Consider the following 23970-nt stretch of genomic DNA (forward strand, 5'->3'; position numbering starts at 1 on the left):
AGGATCTGGGAGGGGTTGGTGGAGTGAAAATTTTGAATAAACAAAATACATTGTATGAAAAACATCTACTTTCTGAATGTATTTATTTTAATTTTATGTATATTGGTATTTTGACTGCATGTATGTGTTGTCTGGGGTTTCTGTCCCACCCAGTTCCTGCAGTCATTAACTCTCAAAGAAATCACACAGAGGTCTACATTAACTATAAACTGATTGGCCCAGTATCTCAGGCTTCTTATTAACTCTTACAACTTATATTAGCCCATTATTCTTGTCTGTTAGCCATGTGGCTTGGTACCTTATTCAGTGAGGCAGTCACATCTTGCTTCTTCTGTGGTGGGACCAGGACTGCAGAGAAATGGGCTTTTCTCTTCCCAGAATTCTCCTGTTCTCATCGCCCCGCCTCTACTTCCTGCCTGGTTGTCCTGCCTCTACTTCCTGCCTGGTTGTCCCGCCTATACTTCCTGCCTGGCTACTGGTCAATCAGCGTTTATTTAAAATATAATTGGCAGGGTACAGACCGCTGTCCCACAGTATATATGTCTGAGTGAGGGTGTCAGATCTTCTGGAACTGAAGTTAGGGACAGTTGTGAGTTGACATGTGGGTGTTCATAACTGCTGAGACATCTCTCTAGCCCTCCCAAAATCTATTTTCAACTAAAAAAATAATAAAAAACAAAACAAAAGAAATTAACCAAGGATAATTTCTGAGTCAGTTCTTATTCTTCTACCTAGTTCTTTAGTTAAGTCTCTTGAGTGTTTTTATTTGGTGGATGGACAATAATTAATTCAGTCAATTCTCTTTTGTTTGGTGGATGAACAATAATCCAATCAGTTCTCTTTTGATGAACATTTAGATCATATTACTCCTCCCTTTCTTTTTCTCTCTTTTCCTTTTAAGGCAGGGTGTTGTTATGCAGCCCAGGCTGACCTTGAACTCTCAGGAGTCTTCTGCCTCAGTTTACCAATTGCTGGTATTATGGCATCTTTTACCGTGCCTGGCTCTATACCATAGTAAAAATATTTATATCCAACTTTTAAAGTATACTGTTGACTTGAAGTCTATCCTGATGGCTAAACTGTTGCCCATGTGTTGACTGCCTTCTTTCTTAAGATGCGTTCCAGAAGCAGCATGGCTGTGGCCACATCTGAGGCTTTGCTGAGTTTCCCGTTTGCCTAGCATGTCCTCCTATCAGCCATGTATGCAGGCTTATTTTCTCAGGGCCATGTAAATCTCTGACTATCTCTCAGGGGTCAAATAGAACTTGTTGGACTGGAGGATGTAACTTCAGTGGTGAAGTGCTTGCCTAGTGTGCATGAGGTCCAGGCTTCTATGCCCAAACGCTGCATAAAATCAGGAGTGGTTGTTCAGATCCATAATCCCAGGGCTTGGAATGGAGGCATGAGGATCAGAAGTTCAAGGTCATTCTAGGCTGTATATAGAGTTCAAGGTTAGCTGGGTTACCCGTGAGCCTGTGTTAAAAAATAATATTAGTATTTCAAGATTAACTATTAGCATCTATTTCTTACCGAATTAGCTTTTAATTTGCCCATTTTGGAGGTGGATAGTATTTGTTTTTTAAGTTGGTTACAAGTACTCTTTACATATTAAGAATAGTAACATTTGCCATAGGTGTTTCAGTTAATTCAAAAATGTTTATGCATATGCTTATGAGTATGTTTTACCTACAATTATGTCTGTAAATCATATGTGTGCCTGGCATCTGTGGAGGTTAGAGGTAGGCACTGGTTCCCCTGAAACTGGAGTCACAGATGTTGTGAGCCACCATGTGAGTACTGAAAATCAAACCCATGTCTTCTGGAAGAGCAACCAATGCTCTTAACTGCTGAGCCATTTCTCCAGCACCCCTGTTTGTTTCTTTAATTTGCAAAAATTGCTCAGAGTCGAGTGTGATGAAGCTTGCTTATAATCCAAGCCCTTGGGAGGCAGAGGCAACAAGGATCTATAGAGTTCAATGCCAACCTCCACAAAGTAAGTTCAAGGCCAGCCTGGATTATATGAGGCTGTTTTAAAGAAGCAACAAAGCTGGGCAGTGGTGGCGCATGCCTTTAATCCTAGCACTCGGGAGGGAGAGGCAGGAGGATCTCTGTGAGTTCGAGGCCAGCCTGGTCTACAAGAGCTAGCTCCAGGACAGGCTCCAAAAGCTACAGAGAAACCTTGTCTCGAAAAACAAACAAACAAACAAAAAACAACAACAGCAAAAAAGAAGCAACAACCAGAAAATTTGTGTAAGAGTATCTTCTCCAGTTCCAAGTGGACGTCTTAGTTTGAAGAGCACCTCTTTCTGAATGTGCTTCTCGGCAGCCATCAGAACCGTCACTCAGGCTTCTTCCTGGACTCTTCCTGAGCTGTTATGAGATGGGGAGACTGAAGGTGGGAAGGGCAGTGCTTTTGCTGGTGAGGGGGCAACAGTCATGTCGGTCTTGGGATGCCTAGGCCTGAGTCCACAGACGGGAGATGGCTGTCCCTCATCAGGTTTAGGCTGGTCTTTTTCTCTTCTGTTGCCAGTGGTCTACCTACACTGGGATTCCTATTGTTTCCTTTGACTTGTGACCAAGGGGAATGGAGAACACTGGCATGTAGCAAGCCCACAACATTTATTTGTGGGATGAACAAAAGGCTGCCATGGTATTAGGAGCTCTGTAGCCTTGGAGCCAAAAAGTTCTGCTACCTGACTCAAGAGCAGAAGGAACCATGACTCATCTCTGTATTACTTAATTGTCTTGTTGCAGCAACAAGATACTTGGCAACTTGGCAACTTATGGAAGTTTTGGCTCACGGTTTGAGGCTACAATCCATCACCGCAGAGAAGTCATGGCCACAAGGCCTTGAGGTGGTTGGCCGCACTGTGTCAGAAGTCGGGAAGTAGAGAGAGAGATAAAAGCTGGTGTTGAGCTAGCAATCTCATCTCTTTTTTTGTTCAGTTTGGCAGCTAGAGTCGGGCTTCTTCAATCAGCCTAACCTAGAAAACCCTCACAGACATGCCCAGAAATTGTACCCAGCGTGAGACTAGATCCTGTCAGGTCGGCTGTCAATATATAAACCATTAGGATCTTCATGTCCCAAATACTCAATTCCTTGCTGCCTCTGCCTTCCCTCTGGGCGGGGGTTCTCTGCAACTGCCCATGTGTTCTCTGGGTCAGAACCTTCCCCTCCCTCTGTCCACCCTGATCCTGATTGGTAGCCCCCAGACCGACTGCCCAGGTCCTCACCATCTTCCTCAAGGACTTTAGAAAGGTTGAGATAAGATACATATTATATAAAGTTTATCTTTCTTTGGGGGTGGGGTGGGGACAAGGTCTAGTATTTTGTAGGCCTGACTGGTCTAGAACTTCCTATGTAGATCAGGTTTGCTTCAGGTAGATCAGGTGAGCTTCCTGCCTCTGATTCCTAAATTCAGGTATTATAGGTGTGTTCTATCATGCCTGACTAAATTTACCATCTTAACCAATTTTAAGGGTTACATTTGGTATTAAGTATAGTCATAGCTGGGTGGTGGTGGCGCAGGCCTTTAATCCCAGCACTCAGGAGGCAGATGCAGGCAGATCTCTGTGAGTTCAAGGCCAGTAGTGCCCGGATAGGTTCCAAAGCTGCAGAGAAACCCTGTCTCGAAAAACCAATATATATAGTTACGGGTGTGGTGGCACATTTCTTAATCCTAGCTCTTGCAGAAGCAGACTGATCTCTGTGAGTTCAAACTCAGCATGGTGTTAAGTACATTCACGGGATTTGGAGTGTAGCTCAGTGGTATGTTGTGTGCTTAGCGTGCATACACTTAGTCCTGGGTTTCTTCCTTAGCACACATTCTCCCTCCAAACAAACAGCAAGATCTACCTACAAACAAAAACTAAACTCAACAAAACAAAGAAAACTCCTTTTATTTAGTTGTGCGGTCATCACCACCTCCCATTTCTAGTACACTTTCCAGAGTGCCACACCCAGGAAATACTTCAGTTCTCTGTCCCCAACCCTGGCAACTACCATCTCCTCTGCCTCTGTGATCTTGACCCTTCCAGTACCCTGCATCCAGAATCACACTGCCTCCCTCCCTCCCTCCCTCCCTCCCTCCCTCCCTCCCTCCCTCATTTCCTTCTTTCTTTCTTTCCTTCCTTCCTTCCTTTCTTTTTTTCTTCCTTCAATGGGAACCCTAAAAGTTTGACTTCTAGGGATTCCTCTCAGGATTCAGAAAAAGGGCTCCACAATAAGCAAATGGGGGCTTGTAGGTAGAGACTGCTCTTTCATTTCCCAGCTCCCAGACCCGAGAAATCATACAGAAACTGTATTAATTACAGCACTGCTTGGCCTATTAGCTCAGGCTTCTTATTAACTAACTCTTACATCTTAAATTAATCCATTTCTATTATTCTGTGTATTGTCACAAGGCTGTGTCTTACTGGGTAAAGTTCCAGCACCTGTCTCCTTCGGCAGCTACGTGGCATCTCCTTGACTCCACCTACTTTCTCTCTATATCTCTGTTCAGATTTCCTGCCTGGCTCTATTCTGCCCTGCCATAAGCCCAAAGCAGCTTCTTTATTAACTAGTGGTAATAAAACATATTCATAGCATACAGAGGGGAATTACATGTCACCTCCCCTTTTCTGTCTAAACAAAAAGGAAGGTTTTAACTATATTCATAACATACAGAGGGGAATCCCACATCCAGGGCTAAAGTGGGGGTTAAGAAATCTACTCACAGTAGGATCTGTCTATCCATGTCCTTTTATTTTTCTTCTTCTTTCTCTCTTCATCCCGTTACAAATGTTCACAGTAATATATACCCTTATAATCAACAATTTCCCCGCCGTAGCAGGTTCCAGGGCTGTAATTCTTTTGCTCCATAAAAATCAGATACAAGTTTTCACACTCACACACGCAGATCCGAGGTTGCCAGCTCAAAGGAGGGAGTGACTAGTGCGCATCTGGCCAACTCCTAAGTGGAGAAAGTAAGTTAAGAAGGACTTTAATTATCAGGGAATTCTGGAGGGGAAGTTAGTGTGCTAGCTTTATTTTTAGGTGGTTAGATTAAAAGTTTATCTTCAGTAAAGTTATGAATAGGGCATGGATTGTATTTTAAATCAGCATAACACTTGTTTTCTCCTAGCATGAATAGAGGAACCTGGTAACTAGGTAACCTATGTAAACAGTCAGGGGGAAGCTAATGGACCTGATCATTCACCAAATGCTGTTTCTGCGGGCCTAGGTCTGAATTTTATGCTTGTTGCTCTAGGTGGTAGAAACAAAGAGGAGACCCAGGCCTCTAAATTATCAGTTCCAGGGTATGCTGTTATCAGTCGTTCTGATCACGGGTGTTGTGGGTCTTTCTCTGGGTTGCAGTTAATCATCTCTTCTGCTGTCCTCAAGAGTAAAGCACAAGCTGTAAATTTTCTGAACTAAAATCATAAGTAAACTAAGGTGAAGGTGAGCATAAGGAGTTGGGAATCTGTTAAGTGGGGTAAAACCAAAGCAGCAGCTAGGACAATTAGTAATTCTATGTCCTTGGATATCTGTGAATATCTTAAATGGAATGCTCTTGTCTTGATCCTAAACACTGACCAAATGTCTGCTGATAAAGATACTTGCAGGAAGGCAGATCTCTGAATTTACCTAGGAGAGAGGACTGAAGGCCTGGCAGTGGGAAACTGTTTCACATGTAACCTAAAGGCATAGGAAATGATCCAAAACTGTGGAATTTAATGCCCAAATATGTAACAGAAGGGGAGTCAACTACAGCAAAAATGTACAGCAAAAGAAGCCACTTTATTCACAAAGTAATAACAGCAAAATTTCCTTGAATTATGGTTTAACTTTTACCAGGACCCCTGACTCTGATAAGTTGTTTGTGAAAAGATGGCTGAGCAATTACTGTATAATAGTGCATCTTGTAGCAATCCTCCCATCTTCCCTTCCCTTCCTTCCTCCTCTATCCCTCCTTTCTTTCCTTCCTTTCTTCCCCTCCTTCGTGCATGTATGTGGTTGTGTGTGTGTGTGTGTGTGTGTGTGTGTGTGTGTGTGTGTGTGTGTAGCAGAGCTATACAGTCTGGACAAAGTCCAGGCTTCCCGATAGCTATCATGGATCCTGGGCACATCCACAGAGCATCTGTGGAGCTCCTCCATGGCCTCATCCTCCCAGCAGGAGCTGTGCACTTTAGAGTTAGATGAAAAACCTTATCTCCCAAGGCCTGAATCAACAGCCAGGCACAGGATTAGCAAGGATGTGTGCCCTTTGTTTGGTGCCTGTCAGCCACATGATGAGCAGGTGAATGTTTCTTTCCTTTAAGAAAGAAAGTTCGAGTTTCTGTGCATATCGTGTGTACAAACATACACACCTGCACACACACACATGCACATTTGTAAGTTTTAGGTCAGCCTTGGATATTGGTCCTCAGGGACTTTTCATTTTGTTTTTTGAGACAGGGTCTCTTTTACCAGAACCTGGAACTCCCCAATTATGTTAGGCTGGTTGGCCTGCAAGCTCCAGGGAATTCTGTTTCTGTCTCTCCAGCACTGAGCTTACAAGCACATGCTACCATACCTGGCTTTTTACATGTGTTCTGTGACTAGAATCCAGGTCCTCCTGCTTGTGCAGCAAACACTTGACAACTGAGCCTCAATATCTCCTGCTTGTTCTTCTTTGGGGTTGTAGTTCCATAAGTGACTCCTCCCAAGCTCACCCAAAGGGTCTGAGAGTCCCCTCTTCTAGTCAGGACTTCATAAAATCCACCAAGTCCTCTGTTGTCTTTATCTTCAGGGAGTACAGGAAGTAGAAACTGGTTTAAAGACTCTTAGCCCAGGGCTGTCACGCATATTGCCTAATGATGTTAGCAGAGAGTTTCTTAGGAAATGAGCTTTTAGTGGGCCACTCAAGAAGGGCAGCATGTGGAATGTTCCATGTTACGTCTGGAGGCCACAGGAAACAGATCCTTGATAGGGGAGGGGAAGTGAACACTTAGCTTTCATCTCCTGTCCCCTCAAAACCTTACAGTAGACCCAGATCCGTGCACTGCTGGCCTAGAAACACCAGGCTCTTTAAGGCCACAGTGCCACATGCCTGAAGATGTCAGAGGATAGCCTCAGGTGTCAGCCCTTACCTCCACCTTGTCTGGCCCTGGCAATTCTCCTGTCTTCACCATCCACCTCCTGGTTAGGAGCATTGGGATTGATATTACTGTACCTGACTTTTACCTTGGTGCTAGGAGGTCCAAACTCACGTCTCCAGGTTTGTGTGACAAATGCTTTACTCATAAACCATCTTCATAGCCCCCAGGGTTCTTATCAAGTGACCCCAAAGCCAGTGTCCTGCTCACTTGGGAGCCACGACAACGTGGCGCTGATGAAACACAGCAGTTTACCCAGGCAGGCCTAGGCCAACATGGAGAAAAGAACTTTCCAGAGTGCCTCTGGTCCCGTGCGCCTCCTTTGACCTCTCCATTCACCTGCACTGTCCCATTCCAGTAAGGAAGGTTATGGTGCCCTCAAGAACAATGCTTTTGTTCCTTACTGAGGAAGTTACCTCACAGCAATTTCAGAAAGAAAAGGGTCCACTCACTTAATGCCCAATGACCTCAGCACCTCATTTTGAACTGGGTGTTATGGTTTAAATTAAATGGTGCTGTTTCCCGAGTGGCTGCAGTGGGCACGAGACCACGGTGGGCCATGAAGGCAGTCAGTCCCAGGCAGGGAGCCTTCAAGTGGCCCTTGGCCCATGAGGGCCAGTGGGTCCTAGGCATGGAGCCTAGGCAGGGAGCCACGTGGTGGGTGAGAGACCAATATGGATAGGAACGCTGTGAGACTACGCTGCTGGTCCTGGGCAGGGAGCCACATGGTGGGTGAGAGACAGAGACATGGATAGGCATGCCATGCAGAGTGAGATTGGATATTTATTTAGTGGGTTATGGAAGGGAAGGGGAAAAGGGAGAAGGGGAAAGAGCAGAGAGATGGAGAGAGAGAGAGAGAGAGAGAGAGAGAGAGAGAGAGAGAGAGAGAGAGAAACAGAGAGGTAGAAGGGAAGAAGAAGTGGGGAGAAAGGAAAGAGGCAAAAACTGCCTCTTTGGGAGAGAGATGGAAATGAAGGGGCTCAGACTGGAAGCAGAAGGAAGATCTGCCTGTCCCAGCAGTGCAGGGGAGGAGTTGGCAGGGCTTGTCTCTTAAAGGGCAGGACAGACCATTACTCTGGGGTTGATAATATGAAGAAGTGTGGTGTCTGTCCTCTGAAAAAATCACAGCCTAGTTAGTGCACCAGCATATGTGTCTGAGTTAGGGTTTTATTTCTGTGAAGAGACACCATGTCCATTGCAACTCTATAAAGGAAAACATCTAATTGGAGCTGGCTTACAGTTCAGTGGTTTAGTCCATTATTTTCATGGTGGGAAGCATGGTGGCATGCAGGCAGGCATGGTTCTGGAGAAGGAGCTGAGGGTTCTACACCTTGATTCACAGGCAGTAGGGAGTGAGCTGACTTGAACTTCTGAGACCTCAAAGCCCTCCCCTACAGTGACACACTTCCTCCAGCAAGTCCACACTTCCTCCAGCAAGGCCACACCTCATAATAGTGAATAGTGTCACTCCCTATGTGCCAAACATTGAAATATACGAGTCTATGGGGGCCAAACCTATTTAAACCACCAAACTGTGGACAGAGAAGCTCACTGTGAACTGCTGCCCTGGCTGAGGTCCCAAGTGTCTTGGGAGCCCCAGAGAGAAGAGTATCTCTGTCACTGTCAGGATGACAATTCATCCGGGAGAGCTTGTCTGAGGCATGACCAATGGGCTACTGCTAGCGAGTTTATAGACCTGGAGAGGTGCATCAGAGTAGTTACAGAAGGGAGGGAGGGAAATGTGATTTTGATGAGCCCAGGGCAGTTGGTATGAGGTATGGGTATGTACCTCATACATGCTATCTTACTTAGTTTTTGTGGAGTTATCACCATGATCTTACAAATGAGCAAAGTGAGGCTGGAACCTTAATGAATTTCCCAAGACTCTTGGCATCAGTTGACAAGATCAGAACAATATCTACCGTAACATTAAACAGTTCACCCTTTTCACCACGTTGACATTTCCCTTGCTAACTTCATGTCAGGGGAAGCTAAAGCTGCTGGCTCCTTGACATCACTCAAGGCTTTGATGCCCACGTGTATATGTCTATTGCATCCTTTGGGTTTTTTTCAGTATTTGTTGTTTGTATTTTATGTGAGTGACTCTTTGCGTGCCTTTTTGTAAGTTTACCACACATGTGCCTGATGCCTGCAGAGCTCAGGTGAGGGTGTTGGATCCCCTGGAACTGGAGTTAAAAATGTTTACGAGCTGCCATGTGGGTATTGGGAACCGAACCCAGGTCTTCTGTAAGAGCAGCGAGTGCTCTTTATTACTGAGCCATCCTTCCTACTGTATACTTTATGTCCATGTATTCAGAGTTTTATTTAAGGAGTCCCTTAAATAAATACATAAATGATAAAGCAGAAACATGTTTGATTTTAATCCTGGAGTACACATAATGCACACTATCACACATAATATTTTAATAATGTTTCATTATCTTATACAATATGGTGTCTTGTGGCATGAAGTAGGAGATACATTTTTCATATGTAATGGATGGTGACTATGGAAATACCAAGCACAGCATGGCCACTGTCATTATAAACTGCCCTGGTGGGTTTTTTTTGTCAACTTGACACAAACCTAAACTTATCAGAGAATAGGTAATAATAATTAAGAAGCCATATCCACATATATCAAGTGACATGTAGGCAAGTCCAAGGGGGCATTTTCCCGACTAATGATTGATGTGGGAGGGCCCAGCCCAATGATGGTGGTGTGGTGCTACCACTGGGCTGATGGCCCTGGTTGTATAAGGAAGTAGAATAAGCAAGTCATGGGGGCAACATCTTCCATGGTCTCTGCTTCAATTCCTGCCTCCAGGTTCCTGCCTTGAGTTCCTGCCCTGACTTCCCTGACTGACAGACTGTGACCTGAGAGAGATAAACTGAAATAAAACCTGTCTCCCAAGTTGCTTTTGGTCATGGTATTTTGTTAGAGGCATAGAAACTAACTAAGACACAAGCTATGACAGTCATGGTTAGTTTATGGTCATGGGATGCTATGTTTCTGGAGGAAAAGACTGGCAAATTGATTGCTTATACTCAGGATTATGGCAGTTTTTTGTTTTTAAAATATAAATAGGCTTGCCTTCATCTTGCATGGACAATGCCTAACATTTATCATTTGTTCCTAGTTGTGAAGTTTGATTTTCTAGTGAAAAAATGGAATTATAGGTAACCTCTTTCTCTCAGTTTCCCACTTTATAGGTTTCTCTGATGAGCTTGATGATGATATTAATAAATTGGAGGTTATTATGTAAGAAATCTGTTGCTGGGCAGTGGTGGTGCACACTTTAATTCCAGCACTCAGAAGGCAGAGGCAGGCTGATCTTTGTGAGTTCAAGGCCAGCCTGATCTACAGAGTGAGTTCCAGGACAGCCATAGCTACACAGAGAAACCCTGTCTTGAAAAAAATTAAAAAGAAAAAGAAAAAGAAAGAAATAAATATGTAAACACTTGAAAGATCTGTTTAACTGATTTTACCAAATATACCAAATGTAAATGTTACAGAATCATGAGTCAGTAAGAGATTCATTTCAAAGAGAAAGTTAGAATAACTAATTTTAATGTAACAAAATAAATATGTTTGCTGACCTCATTTTAGAATATACATCAGAGTTTTTAAGAAGTTAAGACCTATTGCCTGTTGAGTAATTTCAAAAAGACTGTTCACAATTACCTGCAGGTTCACTAAAACACACGCCTCCTTTACTTCTAGTTACATATCTGGCTGAATTTTCTTCATAGCTATTAAACAAAACAAATCATCAATAGATGTATAAACCCAAGAGTAGATATAGCCACCCAGCTGAACATTCTAGAGGTTTGCAAAAATGTAAAAGTGAGCCTGTCCTGGAACTAGCTCTTGTAGACCAGGCTGACCTCAAACTCACAGAGATCCACCTGTCTCTGCCTCCCGAGTGCTGGGATTAAAGGCGTGCGCCACCGCCACCCAGCCAGTTTTCCCTTGTTTTAGAAGTTATTTTCCACATAAATATGCCACTGGTGCTAATATGTATTGGGTTTCTTATCACCATTTTAAATATTTATTTTTAAATTTTTTAAGACAGGGTTTTCTTTGGATAGCCAAGGCTGATCTGGAACTCTCTCTGTAGACCAGACTCGCCCCATTTGCCTCTGCCTCTCAAGTGCTGAGATTAAAGAAAGGCATGTACCACCACTGGCTTAAATATTTTTTCTAATTATTTTCATTTATTTTGATGATGTGTTTCTCTGGTGTGTGCCTGTATGTGAGTACATACATGTCCCTACAGTTGGGCTTCATGTCCTCTGGAGCTGGAGTTACAGGTGGTTGTGAGCTGCCTGATGTGGCTGCTGGCAACAGAACTTGGGTCCTCTGGAACAGTAGTACCTGATTCTAACTACTGAGCAATCTCTCCTCAGCCCCTTACTGGCATTTTAAATTGACTACCAGTTTTGCATTGAGACGGGTCCCTGCTGTCCTGAACTCAGCCTCAGCCTCCCAGGTGCTGGAATGACAGTCATGTTCAGCTGAATCGATTACTAAATAATATTCTCACTGCTTCAGTTTCAGTTTTTAAATTAAAGTTCTTTAGGAGTCTCGGTAATGGAGAAGAATGATATTTTGGGACCCATAAGCTTAAGAAGGAACAGGACATGCCTGGTGGTGCTTTGTGCTTCCGCAGAGCCCACCAACCTCCCAAACTCAGTCGCCAAGAGGGTGGGAGCTGGGAGCTCACCTCATCCACAATCTTGATGGAAACTCGAGCAGGCTGAACAACGAGGAGACTGGCTAAGCCCAGACGCAGCTCATCTCTGGAGGACTCAGGCTCCAGCTCCAGGAATATGCTTCTAGATCGTTGGGGAGATTGCATGTTCCTTGCAGTCCAGTGGAGACCATAGCTTTTTAAACAGAGAATCTTGTGGGCTGTTTGGGAAGGGTTGAAGGCCCGAGTAAGCTGAGGGTTTTTTGTTGTTGTTGTTGTTTTTGTTTTTCTTTTTTTTAAGCTGAGGGTTCTTTGGCCGTTTCCTTCCACTGTTGTGCCGTCAGACACTGTGTTCGGGACGCTGCCCAGAAAAACGGGACAGGTGTAGTTGCCTTGCCCCTGTCTGAACAGAGTGGCCGTGCCAACTTCATCAACTCCTCTGGCCTACCTCGCCATCGCCACTGTTCTCTGTAGTCCCACATGTCTGTGTGGGAGGGAGGCCTGTATCTTAGCGACTCCGATATTGTCAACCGACTCTGGCCTCTTTCTGGAGATCACCCTGAGAGGAGCAGCTCTGCCTGCCCCGGCAGAGACTGGGGATGCAAGCCAGGCCCAGCTTTGCTGTGAACACAGTCTGCCCTCAAAGCAGATTTCCTCGGGCATCTTCTGTGCCATCTCTCCTTCAAGGCTCATTCATACACTGCGCTAAGAATGGGTACCCAGGCCTTTGTGCTCTGACTCCGTAAGTGCTGAGTCGTCTGTCACCTATGGTCACACGAGTCAGCTCTTAGACATAGCATCAGTTCTTCTAGTTGTCTACTCCAAAGCTACCTGCTTTCTTTCAGCTTCATGGGTCAGATAGGGTTATTTGGGTCTCCTCTTTCCCATAAACCCTTTCTAGGTCTCAGAGGGGAGAGCAAGTTTTAACCAATTAAGCTGGGCCAGGTGGCATAGATCTGTAATCCCAGCTACGTAGGCTGAGACAAGAGGATCTAAAGTTCTAGAGGGAGTTCAAGGTCATCCTAAGACACTGATTGTGCTCTCGTCTCAAAATACAAAAAAGAAAAATGGGCTGGGGACGTGGCCATTTGTAGTTCTGCAATGGAGTGCTTGCCTAGCATTAGCACAACCCTGGGTTCAGTTCCCAGTACCACAGAACAAACCAAGTGAACACGCTTGGTGATCTTAGGTTAAATATTATACCTCAATTATGACCTAATTCCAGAACATTGGCCCTCAAACTCATATCTATGAATCACTCCCAGTTCTCCTCCTCCAAACTCTATCCCTGAAAACCCCTAATCTATGGATTTGCTTGTTCTGGACATTTTATGTAAATGCAATAACACAAATTTGTATTTTTAAAGGAGAAATGGAGTATTTTCTTGGAAGATTATGCCTGTTTGTTTATTAGTTTTTTTTGAGGGGATGCAGTGAACTTTATTGATGGTATTTAAGAGAGTAGGGCTCCCCAAGCCCCTCCTGCTATCTGGGGGTCTGGGATGGAAACTGTGAGGGAGAGCTCAGTGTCAAGGGTTGAGTTAGGACAGGGACTGCTCAGTAGCCAAGGGCCTCTCTCTTGCTGTGTTCTTGCTGGGGTGGGTGGTCCAGGGCGGGCTTCTTACTCCTTGGAGGCCATGTAGGCCATGAGGTCCACCACTCTGTTGCTGTAGCCGAACTCATTGTCGTACCAGGAAATGAGCTTTACAAAGTTGTCATTGAGAGCAATGCCAGCCCCAGCATCGAAGGTGGAAGAGTGGGAGTCACTGTTAAAGTCGCAGGAGACAACCTGGTCCTCAGTGTAGCCCAGGATGCCCTTTAGTGGGCCCTCAGATGCCTGCTTCACCACCTTCTTGATGTCGTCATACTTGGCAGCTTTCTCCAGGCGGCGTGTCAGATCCATGACGGACACGTTGGGGGTAGGAACACGGAAGGCCATGCCTGTGAACTTCCCGTTCAGCTCTGGGATGACTTTGCCCACAGCCTTGGCAGCACCAGTGGATGCAGGGATGATGTTCTGGGCAGTGCCACGGCCGTCTCGCCACAACTTCCCAGAGGGGCCGTCCACAGTCTTGTGGGTGGCCGTGATGGCATGGGCTGTGGTCATAAGTCCTTCCATGATGCCAAAGTTGTCATGGATGACCTTGGCCAAGGGGGTTAAGCAGTTGGTGGTGCAGGAAGCATTGCTGACAATCTTGAGGGAATTGTCATACTTTCATGGTTCACACCCATCACAAACATGGGGGCATCTGCAGAAGGGGTGGAGATGATGACCCTTTTGGCCCCACCTTTCAAGTGGGCCCCAGCCTTCTCCATGGTGGTGAAGACACCAGTCGACTCCACAACATACTTGGCACCGGCATCACCCCATTTGATGTTGGTGCGATCTCGCTCCTGGAAGATGGTGATGGCCTTCCCGTTGATGACAAGCTTCCCATTCTCAGCCTTAACTGTGCTTTTGAACTTGCCGTGGGTGGAGTCATGCTGGAACATGTAGACCATGTAGTTGAGGTCGATGAAGGGGTCATTGATGGCAACAACGTCCACTTTGCCAGAAGTGAAGGCAGCCCTGGTAACCAGGCGTCCAATACGGCCAAATCCGTTCATTCCTACCTTCACTATCGTGTCTCTGGAACGAGGCTGGCACTGCACAAAAAGAAGCGACTGTCTCTAGAACAGGGAGGAGCAGAGAGCCTGTTTATTAGTTTTATCTGTGTCATTTAAAACATTGTCTGAGACAGTCTCCCAGGTAGCCTAGGCTAGCCTCAAGCTCCCTGTGGAGCTAAGGCTGGCTGAATGGCTGGTCTTCCTCTATCCCCTGAGCTCTAGCACAGCACCACAGCTAGTGTATACACTGCTCGGGATTAAGCCCAGGCAGGGCCTTGTACATAGAGATAAGCACCCTACTTACCGAGTTACATCACCAGCCCTCAGTGTTCATTTTCACAAGAGGTCTGAAAAGTCACCAAGGGGCTGGAGATGTAGTTCAGTGGTAGCACGCTTGTCTAATACAGTGGAGCCTGGGTTAACCTGCAGCATGGATGATGGGGGGCTGGAGGGGGAGAGCTGGGAGAATAGAGGGTAGGAATTACAATGTCCATGATGACATAACCCATGAGAAGTCAGCTCAGACATTTTCCTTTCTTTCTCCTCCTCTCCTTCTCCCTCCCCCTCCTCCTTCTCTTCTCTCTCCTTTCCATCCCCCACTTCTTCCTCTTTTTTTGAGGAAGTATCCTGGTTGGCTGGCCTGGAACTCTCTACATAGACCAGGCTGTCCTTAAACTCACAGAAGTCCACCTGTGTCTTCTTCGTGAGTGCTGAGATTAAAGACATACACTACTATGCCTGCTATTGAACATTTCATTTTTCCTTTTAAAAATGTCCTTCTGGTCACACTATTGTCTAGTGGTCCCCAAAGCTGATAAAGAAATATGACAGCTATTGGGCATTCCTAGGAGGTGTTCAGAGGCCATGCTGATTTCGTGAACTTTTCTTTGGAACTGAGTCCAAAGTGAACCCAGAAGGGTGGATGGGCCCCAGTGGGATGTGTCTCCACTCTCTCTTCTTTGTCTCCCACAGGGGTGAAGAAGAGAACCAAAGTCATCAAGAACAGTGTGAACCCCGTGTGGAATGAGGTACACCAGTTTCTTCCCCGCTATCCCACCCTTCTCTGCCTCTGCTACCTCTGCAGGGGGCTGACCTGACTCAAGAGGTAGCTTTCTCAGAAGGATAGGAATTCAGCTCTATCCGTGGTGTGGGAGAATTATCTGTATTCTGTCAATCATGTATTTTAATAAAACGCTGATTGGCCAGGCAGGAAGTATAGGCAGGTCAACCAGACAGGAAGTAGAGGTGGGGCGATGAGAATAGGAGTATTCCAGGAAGGAGGAAGTCCCTCTGCCACTCTTGCCCAGATCACTGAAGAGGCAACATGTAAACTGCCCAGCTGAGAAAGGTACTGAGCCATATGCTTACGTAGATAAGAATAATGGGGTAACATAAGTTATAAGAGCTAATAAGTAGCCTGACCAAATGGGCCAATCAGCTTTATAACTTATAGAGATCTCTGTGTGATTGATTTTCTCTGGGACTTGCGGCTGTACAAGTTACCGGGCAGGAACAGTTACCCCAACAAACCGGCCCTCAAGTTACATATCCGAGATGCTGCCCACAGTGGATCCTGATAGGGAAGGCAGATGCTTGTTTTTCTTTCATTTTCTTTTGTTTTTCCCTGCTTCCCAGCTTGAGCCAGCCAGATCTCCCTTGACTGTTGCTTTTCCTCTCACAGGCCAAAGATACCTCCTTTCCATAGCACTTCCCTGATTAACAAAGTCCCCTAGATGTTCCCATTAGTTCTGTCCCCTCATGCAGCTTTCATAGCGATGACTTCCATGTGGTCCTCTGAAGCACAGATGAGGACAGAGTGTAGATGGATTTTTCTGTCCCACCAAGTCCTGCAGCCATTCAGTCCCAAAGAAAGACACAGAGACTTATATTAATTATAAATTGTTTGGCCTATTAGCTCAGGCTTATTACTAACTAGCTCTTACAAATTAAATCAACCCATAATTCTTACCTATGTTTAGACATGTGGCTTGGTACCTTTTCTCAGTAAGGCATTCTTTTCTTGCTTCCTCTGTTTCTGGATGACGACTGCGTCTCTGCCTTTCCTCTTCCCAGAATTCTCCTAGTCTGGTTGGCCTCCTATACTTCCTTTTTGGCTACTGGCCAATCAGCATTTTATTAAAATAATACAAGTGACCAATCTTTACAGTGTACAAGAGTATTATTCCACAGCAACAGAGTCAGGTGCAGACTGTATGTTCCCTTTGAGGAGGGTTGAGGGACCTCCGATTGGCCTTCTTCAACTCATCACTTACTCATCCCATCCACCAGGGGTCTGGCTGTTGGATGGCCATATGATCTTGGTGTGTGAAGATCCTGAAGGATCACCTGGCATTTTTATTGTTTTTTTTTGTTTGTTTGTTTTGTTTTGGTGTCATACGATGCATTGGGAAAGGAGGCTAGTGCAATATGGCTTCCTTTCCCTTTTTGTTATCTCTAGTTTTTACCATTACCTCTGAAGCTCTGGAATTCTGATATCCATCCATCCATCCATCCATCCATCCACCCACCCATCTAGTTATCCACTTATCCATCAACCCATCTATTTAACTAGCTACCTTTCCACCCATCCATCCACCCACTCATGCATCCACCCACCCACAAAACCATAAAACCATCAATCTATCCATTACCCATTCACCTATTCACCTATCATCCATCCCACTTAGCCACCTACCCTTTACCCAAGTATTCACCCATCCATGCATCCAATCACTCACCCTCTTATGCAAGTATCCTGTCATCCATACATCTACCCTTCCATTCCACCCATCTACTCATTAGCTCAGTCTTACATCTACTCACCCGTTAATTCACTCACCTACCCACCCATTCATCTGGGCATCTGTCCTAGTCAGGGCTTCTATCACTGTGATGAAACATCATGACCAGAAGCAAGTTGAGGAGGAAAAGGTTTATTTGGCTTATACTTTCCACATCACTATTCATCACTGAAGGAAGTGAGGAAAAGAACTCAAACAAGTTAGGAACCTGGAGGCAGGATGTGATGTAAAGGCTAAGGAGGGGTACTGCTTACTAGTTTGCTCCCCATGGTTTATTTAGTCTGCTTTCTTATAGAACCCAGGGCTACCTGCCTAGGAGCAGCATCATCCACAATGGACTGGGACTTCCCACATCAATCACTAACTAAGAAAATGCCCTACAGGCTTGCTTATGGATTTTGTGAAGGCATTTTTCTCAATTGAGGTTTCTTCCTCTCCAATGACTAGCTTGTATCAGATTGACATAAAACTAGCTAGCAAAGCATCCATCATCCACTCCCCCATCTACCCATCCATCCATCCATCCATCCATCCATCCATCCATCCATCCATCCATCCATCTACTCACCCATCCACTCACCCATCCACTTATCCATTCATTCATCCACCAACCCACCCACCTTTCTATATGCTCACCCCCTAGCACCATTCTGAATGTCTGCTCAGTACCCTGGGCTACAGGTTACGTTACCTTTTCTTCTCTTCTTCTAGGGCTTTGAGTGGGACCTCAAAGGTATTCCTCTAGACCAGGGCTCAGAACTTCATGTGGTGGTCAAGGACCATGAGACGATGGGGAGAAACAGGTGAGTGGGCCCAAGAGTGACCTGGGACTTGAAGGTATAGGTAGGTTTTGATGAATATACATATAATATTTGATGAATGCCCTGGAATCAGAGCTCCCAAGGGTGAGTGCTTTCTGTCAGCACTGACTTACTGAAGACTGCCTTTCATGGGCTTAATCCAGTGGTAGATGCTGGGGCAAAGCCTTGCTGAAGCCTCAGGAACTTGGCTGACATGTTGCTGAGAGCTGCACGGGCTGCAGGGGAGGGAGGGTGAGCTAGGATCAAGTGTCCAGGAGCTTTTTGTACAAGAGTACAGTGCGGGCTGTGGGGAGCAGGTAAGAGCAGGTTCCCTGCCTCTCCCTGAGCCTGTCATTGGGAGGGGTACTCCTTGCCTCTTCCTGGCTGGTGAAAGCAGCTATACACACTGCAGGAGGTGGGTAGACAAAGAGCAGCTACAGCTAGGAGGGAGCAGAGGAGGAAGAGGAGAACTGCCTGGAAGAAGCAGAACCTGAGGTAGGAACTGTGATGCTGAAGTCAGACAGCAATAACAGGCAGCAGACTGCTCTCTCTCTCTCTCTCTCTCTCTCTCTCTCTCTCTCTCTCTCTCTCGTGTGTGTGTGTGTGTGTGTGTGTGTGTGTGTGTGTTTTGGTTGGGTTGACAGGTAGGAAACTCTCTGAAGCAAGCAAAATCTTACTGGCAAAAGCAGACTCTGCCTAGGCAGGCGACAAGTGGTTTCCTTGTCAGGGGGAATCCTGAGCCTTGTCAACAGAGTGGTAGGCAAGGCCTTCAGAGCTTGATGGGCCAGTTGACTGTGGCTGTATGTGGCCAAGAGACACAACTTGGGAGGGTTTATGGCGACAGTGCTTAGGTAAGGACAGGGGTCAGTGGTCTCTGGTGGGTACTGGGCACAGTTGTGTCGGATGGGCTCCAGTGCCTGGTGCTGCTGACTGATACCTGGCCCTGAGGAGCATTGGCTGGCTGCTCACAGGCCTGCCCACAGGGGAGTCTTTGTTTGGGAACTGGGTCAGCCTATCTGAGGCAGGGAATCTTGGTTAAGTGAACCTGGAAAGGGGAAAGTTCAGGAAGAGGAGGGAATCAGGAACCCAGGGAGGGCCTCAGGCTGTGGAACGCCTGCAGAGTCTGAAATCTTCAAATCTAAACCATTGCTGTCTCTTTGTGGTTCGAGCTGGTGCTGGGTACATGGCCTGGCAGCCCTGAGGAAGGAGAAGGCACTTTTCTCCTGTGCCTCTGGACTGGTGCTGCAGTGGGGAGCCCAGGCTGCTGCTGAGGGCGCTCAGTGCATCTCTTGTCTTTTCTAGTCATGACTTCTTTGCCTTATAAATTTATATATGACTTTGGGCCTATAAGAATATAGAGTGGGTAAATAAATATTTACTGATAATAGCTCATAAATAAATTTACTTTAACTGGACATGGTGGCAAACACCTTTAATTCTAAAACATGGGAGGCAGAAACAGGTAGATCTCAGGGAATTGGAAGCAAGCCTGATCTGCATAGCAAGTTCCAGGCTAGCCACGGCTACACAGTGAGATCAAAAAAGATTTTTTTTTACATTTTTAAGTATTCTAAATTTAATTTTTACCATTTATTGAGGATGAAACCAAATTTGCATCCCAGCAGGGATATGCTTTAGTTTTACTTAAGTAATTAACTCTTGGCTGAGTATTTGATACTGCAAGATAGAGAGCAATGTCTTGTGGAGTGCTTTGACATTTTGATTTTAGAACCATCAGTGCTGAGAATGCTATGTCACTTAAGTATACATGGTTATATAAGTGCTAAATGGCAGAAGGAAGTCTAGGGCCATTTTGGAAATTGTTAGAGATTCCTTCCTATCCTAAATCAAAACTATTTTTTTTAAGATGAATTCAAGTCAGTAACCCAAATAACAGTTATTATAATAAAACATGTGAACACAATATATTCTAAAGATATACTAATCTAGTACTTTCTGTAACAGGGCCTCAGACTTTAGCACAAGTGACTCCATGGTGGAAGTGCCATTCAGGCTAAATAAAACTCTGTACCACCTGCCAAAATGAAAACAAATACCTAATCCATCAAAGCCCAAAGTTCTGGGAAAGTCTCTACATGTATTAACTTTGGCTTTTGGCTTCTGTAGTCCTGTTTCTGGCTGACTGTTCTTATTAATCAAAGTATGCAACCCAGAACATGGTTTTTGTGCTTAAAAGCTCCTCCCGAGAAAGGCTCGGAACTACACTGGGATCCCTGAACACCCAGTGTAGCTGCCAGTCAGCTGATGACTTTCTATGTCATTACCGTGTCCGAGCAGTCCTCTCCGGTGCACCCCACCACACCTCCATGCTGAAGAGTGTTAGTAAGACAGCAGTAGGAAATGCTACCGTTTTCTACAGGAACAAGAAACTCTGCACGTACCCTTAAAAACCCTGGGGCCTCCAGCCTGCAGTCTTGAACCGAAGCGCAGACGTTAGAGGCAGGGCCTGTGGGTCTTACTTGGCATGATGGCATGCCCAGTACAAGGTGCGCACACTGTGTTCTCAGAACCAAGGCTGCAGTGAAGCCAGTCTCCTGAAGGGACATTTACTCCAAAATTTTTGGATGGGTTTGGAAACTTATCCTCCCTCCCTCCCTCCCTCCCTCCCTCCCTCCTTCCCTCCCTCCCTCCCTTCTACCTCTTTATTTATTTGAGACAGGATCTCTCTACATGGCTGGGCCTGTCCTAGAACTCACTATGTACACCACGCTAGCCTTGAACTCACACAGATCTTCCTGCTTCTGCCTCCAGAGTGCAGAATTAAAAGTATGCCCTATCATGCCTGGCTAGGTTTAGAAAATTTTACCATTGCCAAGTATTTTGCCATGCTCACATAAGGTTATAAGATGCTACCTAACGCAAGGGTTAAGAAGCTGTGGTCCACAGCTCTTGAGATGGCTCTCACTAGGTAAGGGCCCTGACACTCAAGCCTGATGTCTGGAGCCCACACAGCTGGAAAAATGACTTCACGACGTTGTGCTTTGACCATGGCACACATGATATCTTACCTCCATACACACATGGTAATTAATAATAGTAATAAATTGATCAATAAATTCAAGCTGTGGCCTTTGCTACCTTCTCAACTAGATGCTTTGCGAAAGGCAGACAGCTCCAAGAGCCTCATGAGGCACCAATGAGCTCAAAGGTGGACCAGCAGTCCAGGCAGAGAGCAATTCTGGACACTGGGAAGTGGGGGAAGGCCTTCTGGAGAAGGGCCCACAGTCACCCAGGGCCAGGATTTGGAGGGGAATATAGTTCCAGTGTGTGGGAGCCAAGACAGTGAGTTCATGTGGGAATTCAGGGTTGTGCAGCCTTGTTGGGAAGAGAGCGACTGGACCAGCCCAGGTCAGCGGTAGCAAAGGAGAAAACTCCCAGCTGGCCCTGGACAGAACTTAGCTAGGTTCCCGGCCCTGTGTAAGCCTGAGATATGAGGTGAGCTCCTTCTCTACCAGATGCTGCTGTCACCATCCTCACAGGCCGGAAACAGAGACTCTTAAGATTAGATTGATGACATTCCCCAAAGACTGTGCTGGAGCAGTGTGTGGCTGGAGGGCAGGCCTTTGTGTTCATTCTCTTAGCTCTGGAATCTCTGCATTTCAGAGGCTCCCAAGGCCTCTGGCAGCTGGCCTCCAGGCACTCCGCAGAGTTTAGTTCCTCTGATGACACAGGAGTTGAGAATTTAGCGAGGCAAAGGTGAACCCCCTGGGTACTGCAGGCCATGAGGAAATGCAAGTTTCATTTTCATTCTTGTACTGGGAACTTTCCTAGGAGCTGTGGGAGGAGTCTGAGACCCCAGAGGCAGCAGGAGAGGAGAGATTGTGGCCATGCTTTTGGTCAGTTCATGGGCCGGGCCAGACGTCCAGGGGATGGCTCAGGGCTACCCAGAGGCTGTCTGGCTCTGTGGGTCATACGTTCTGCTGAGGGAGGATGAGTGTACCCTCCCGTTGGTCCCTGTTGGTGTCCTCTGGCTCGCCAGTTTCCATGTGAGCAGGTTACTGCAGGGCAGCATGCTGGGAAGCAGTTCCTCAAACCTCCACATCCGGAATAGCCAGTTCACCAGGCATCAACACTTACCAGAACTTAGTCTTACAAACACTTGGGTGTAATTTTTTTCTTTTATTTTCCCAAACATTTATCTTAATTTGGCTGTCCTAGCAATTAAAAATTAAATTGTAATCGACTAAGTTTAAAGTTAAAGCCCACATTTGTAACGATCTACAGAAGCACAGAGCTCCCTATCCCGTGAGGGAACGATCAGGGCAAAGGGGTCTGTGGTCTCCATACCAGCTAGCTTTAATGTCTGTGCTTGAGGTAAGCCATCCAAAGCAGCAGGAGGGGACATGGCCCATCCACGGTCACTCTGTGATGCTCTCATGATCGGACTGGAAACTACACTCAAAAGCTTGTACGAGAAAAGAAGGGAAAGAGGCTATGGAGATCACGTGCTTGCTGTGCAGGCGTGAGGACATGAGTTCAGCTCCCCAGCACCCACGTAGATCTGGGTATAACAGCGTGCAATTGTCACGTCAGTGCTGGAGCCCATGAACAAGTGGCTGGCTCTCACTGGCCAGCCAGTCTAACTTAAACAGGGGCTCCAGTTTCAGTGAGAGAGACCCTGTCTCAAACAAATAAGGTGGAGAGTGGGTGAAGAAATGACCCCAAATCAACTTCTAACCTCCACACACACAGCCCAGTGTCCCTCACACATGTGCACACATATGCATACCACACACACACACATCCCAATGCCCCCTTACATGCATAACATATACATCCCAGTCAGTGGACCCACATACATGTGCACACACATGCATAACACATACATACATCCCAGCCAGTGCACCCACACACACATGTGCACACATATGCATATCACACACACATCCCAGTGCCCCCCCACGTGTGCACACACATATATAACACATACACACGTACACACGTACATCCCAGCCAGTGGACCCCCTACATGTACACACACATGCATAACACACACACATACACATACCCATATCTGCACACGAATGCGTAACACACACACATACACACATACATCCCAGCCAGTGAACCCACACACACATGTACACATAATGCATACCACACATACATACACACATCCCAGGCAGTGCATCCCCCCCCCCCACGTGCACTCAGAAGAAAAATGGAAAGGAATCAAACCTAGAAACATTAAAAATTCTAAGACTAAAATAGGAAACATACTAAGGAGTCCCAAGGGCAGCCATGAGACATTAAAATTTTGAGGGGCAAGAAAGTTAAGTGATTCAGTACTGAATGAGAATGCCTCTTCTCCAAGGGCTTATATATTTAAATAATTGGTCCACAGTTGGCGGAACTATTTGGGAAGGAGCAGGGTTTGTGGCCTGCTGAAAGAGGTGTGTCACTGCAGGTGGGATTTGAGGTCCCAAAATCTCATACCGTTCACAGTTAGTGAAAGACTCCCATAGGCGTCTTCCCTCGGGAGAGACCCCATGCCCAAAGATCAGTCGAAAACACGCAGCTGGATGCAAACAGCAAGAGGTTTATTGGGGATACGCAGGTACCTGGGGCGACCAAGTCTCTCGGAGGACTTGCGCGCCTGCAGGTTGGGGGTGAGGGGTTTTTATAGGAGAGCAAAAAGCGAGGTTTACAGAAGCGAGATGCAGGGTGGTAAATTCTTAACCTAGATAACAATGAGGGGACTACTCAGCGGTTTACTGTTCCTCTCATCCTGCCCCCCCTTTTCCTGGCTGGCGACCAGATGTCTGATTGCACAGCCCCTGACTCATGACGAGCCCCGCTTTATACGTGACTCAGGCCTCGCAATCCTCTCGTTCTTTGTTTCTATGGCTAGTCCATAAATCCTTTGTCTTGCAGCCAGATAAGGCTGTCTTTGCTCTAACCTCAGGTATCTTTGCTCAGCATTCCGGAGGC

The 23970-nt window shown here is 46.1% G+C and overlaps 1 protein-coding gene and 2 pseudogenes across 16 annotated transcripts in view; 1 reads left to right on the top strand and 2 right to left on the bottom strand.

Moving 5' to 3' along the window:
• The window catches only part of Dysf (dysferlin), a 204419-nt gene that overhangs the window by 15563 nt on the left and 164886 nt on the right, over positions 1-23970 (top strand). For all 16 annotated transcript variants that reach the window (XM_048416689.3, XM_048416694.3, XM_048416691.3 and 13 more), the window contains exons 2-3: positions 15390-15445; positions 17930-18021. In XM_048416689.3, coding sequence (XP_048272646.3) covers positions 15390-15445; positions 17930-18021 — 148 coding nt within the window. The remainder of the gene's footprint in view (positions 1-15389; positions 15446-17929; positions 18022-23970) is intronic.
• LOC125388561 (glyceraldehyde-3-phosphate dehydrogenase pseudogene) lies at positions 13401-13932 on the bottom strand (annotated as a pseudogene).
• On the bottom strand, positions 13955-14447 carry LOC125391648 (glyceraldehyde-3-phosphate dehydrogenase pseudogene; annotated as a pseudogene).

Source organism: Myodes glareolus, chromosome 6, assembly GCF_982192425.1.
Source record: "Myodes glareolus chromosome 6, mMyoGla1.1, whole genome shotgun sequence".
Lineage (NCBI taxonomy): Eukaryota > Metazoa > Chordata > Mammalia > Rodentia > Cricetidae > Myodes > Myodes glareolus.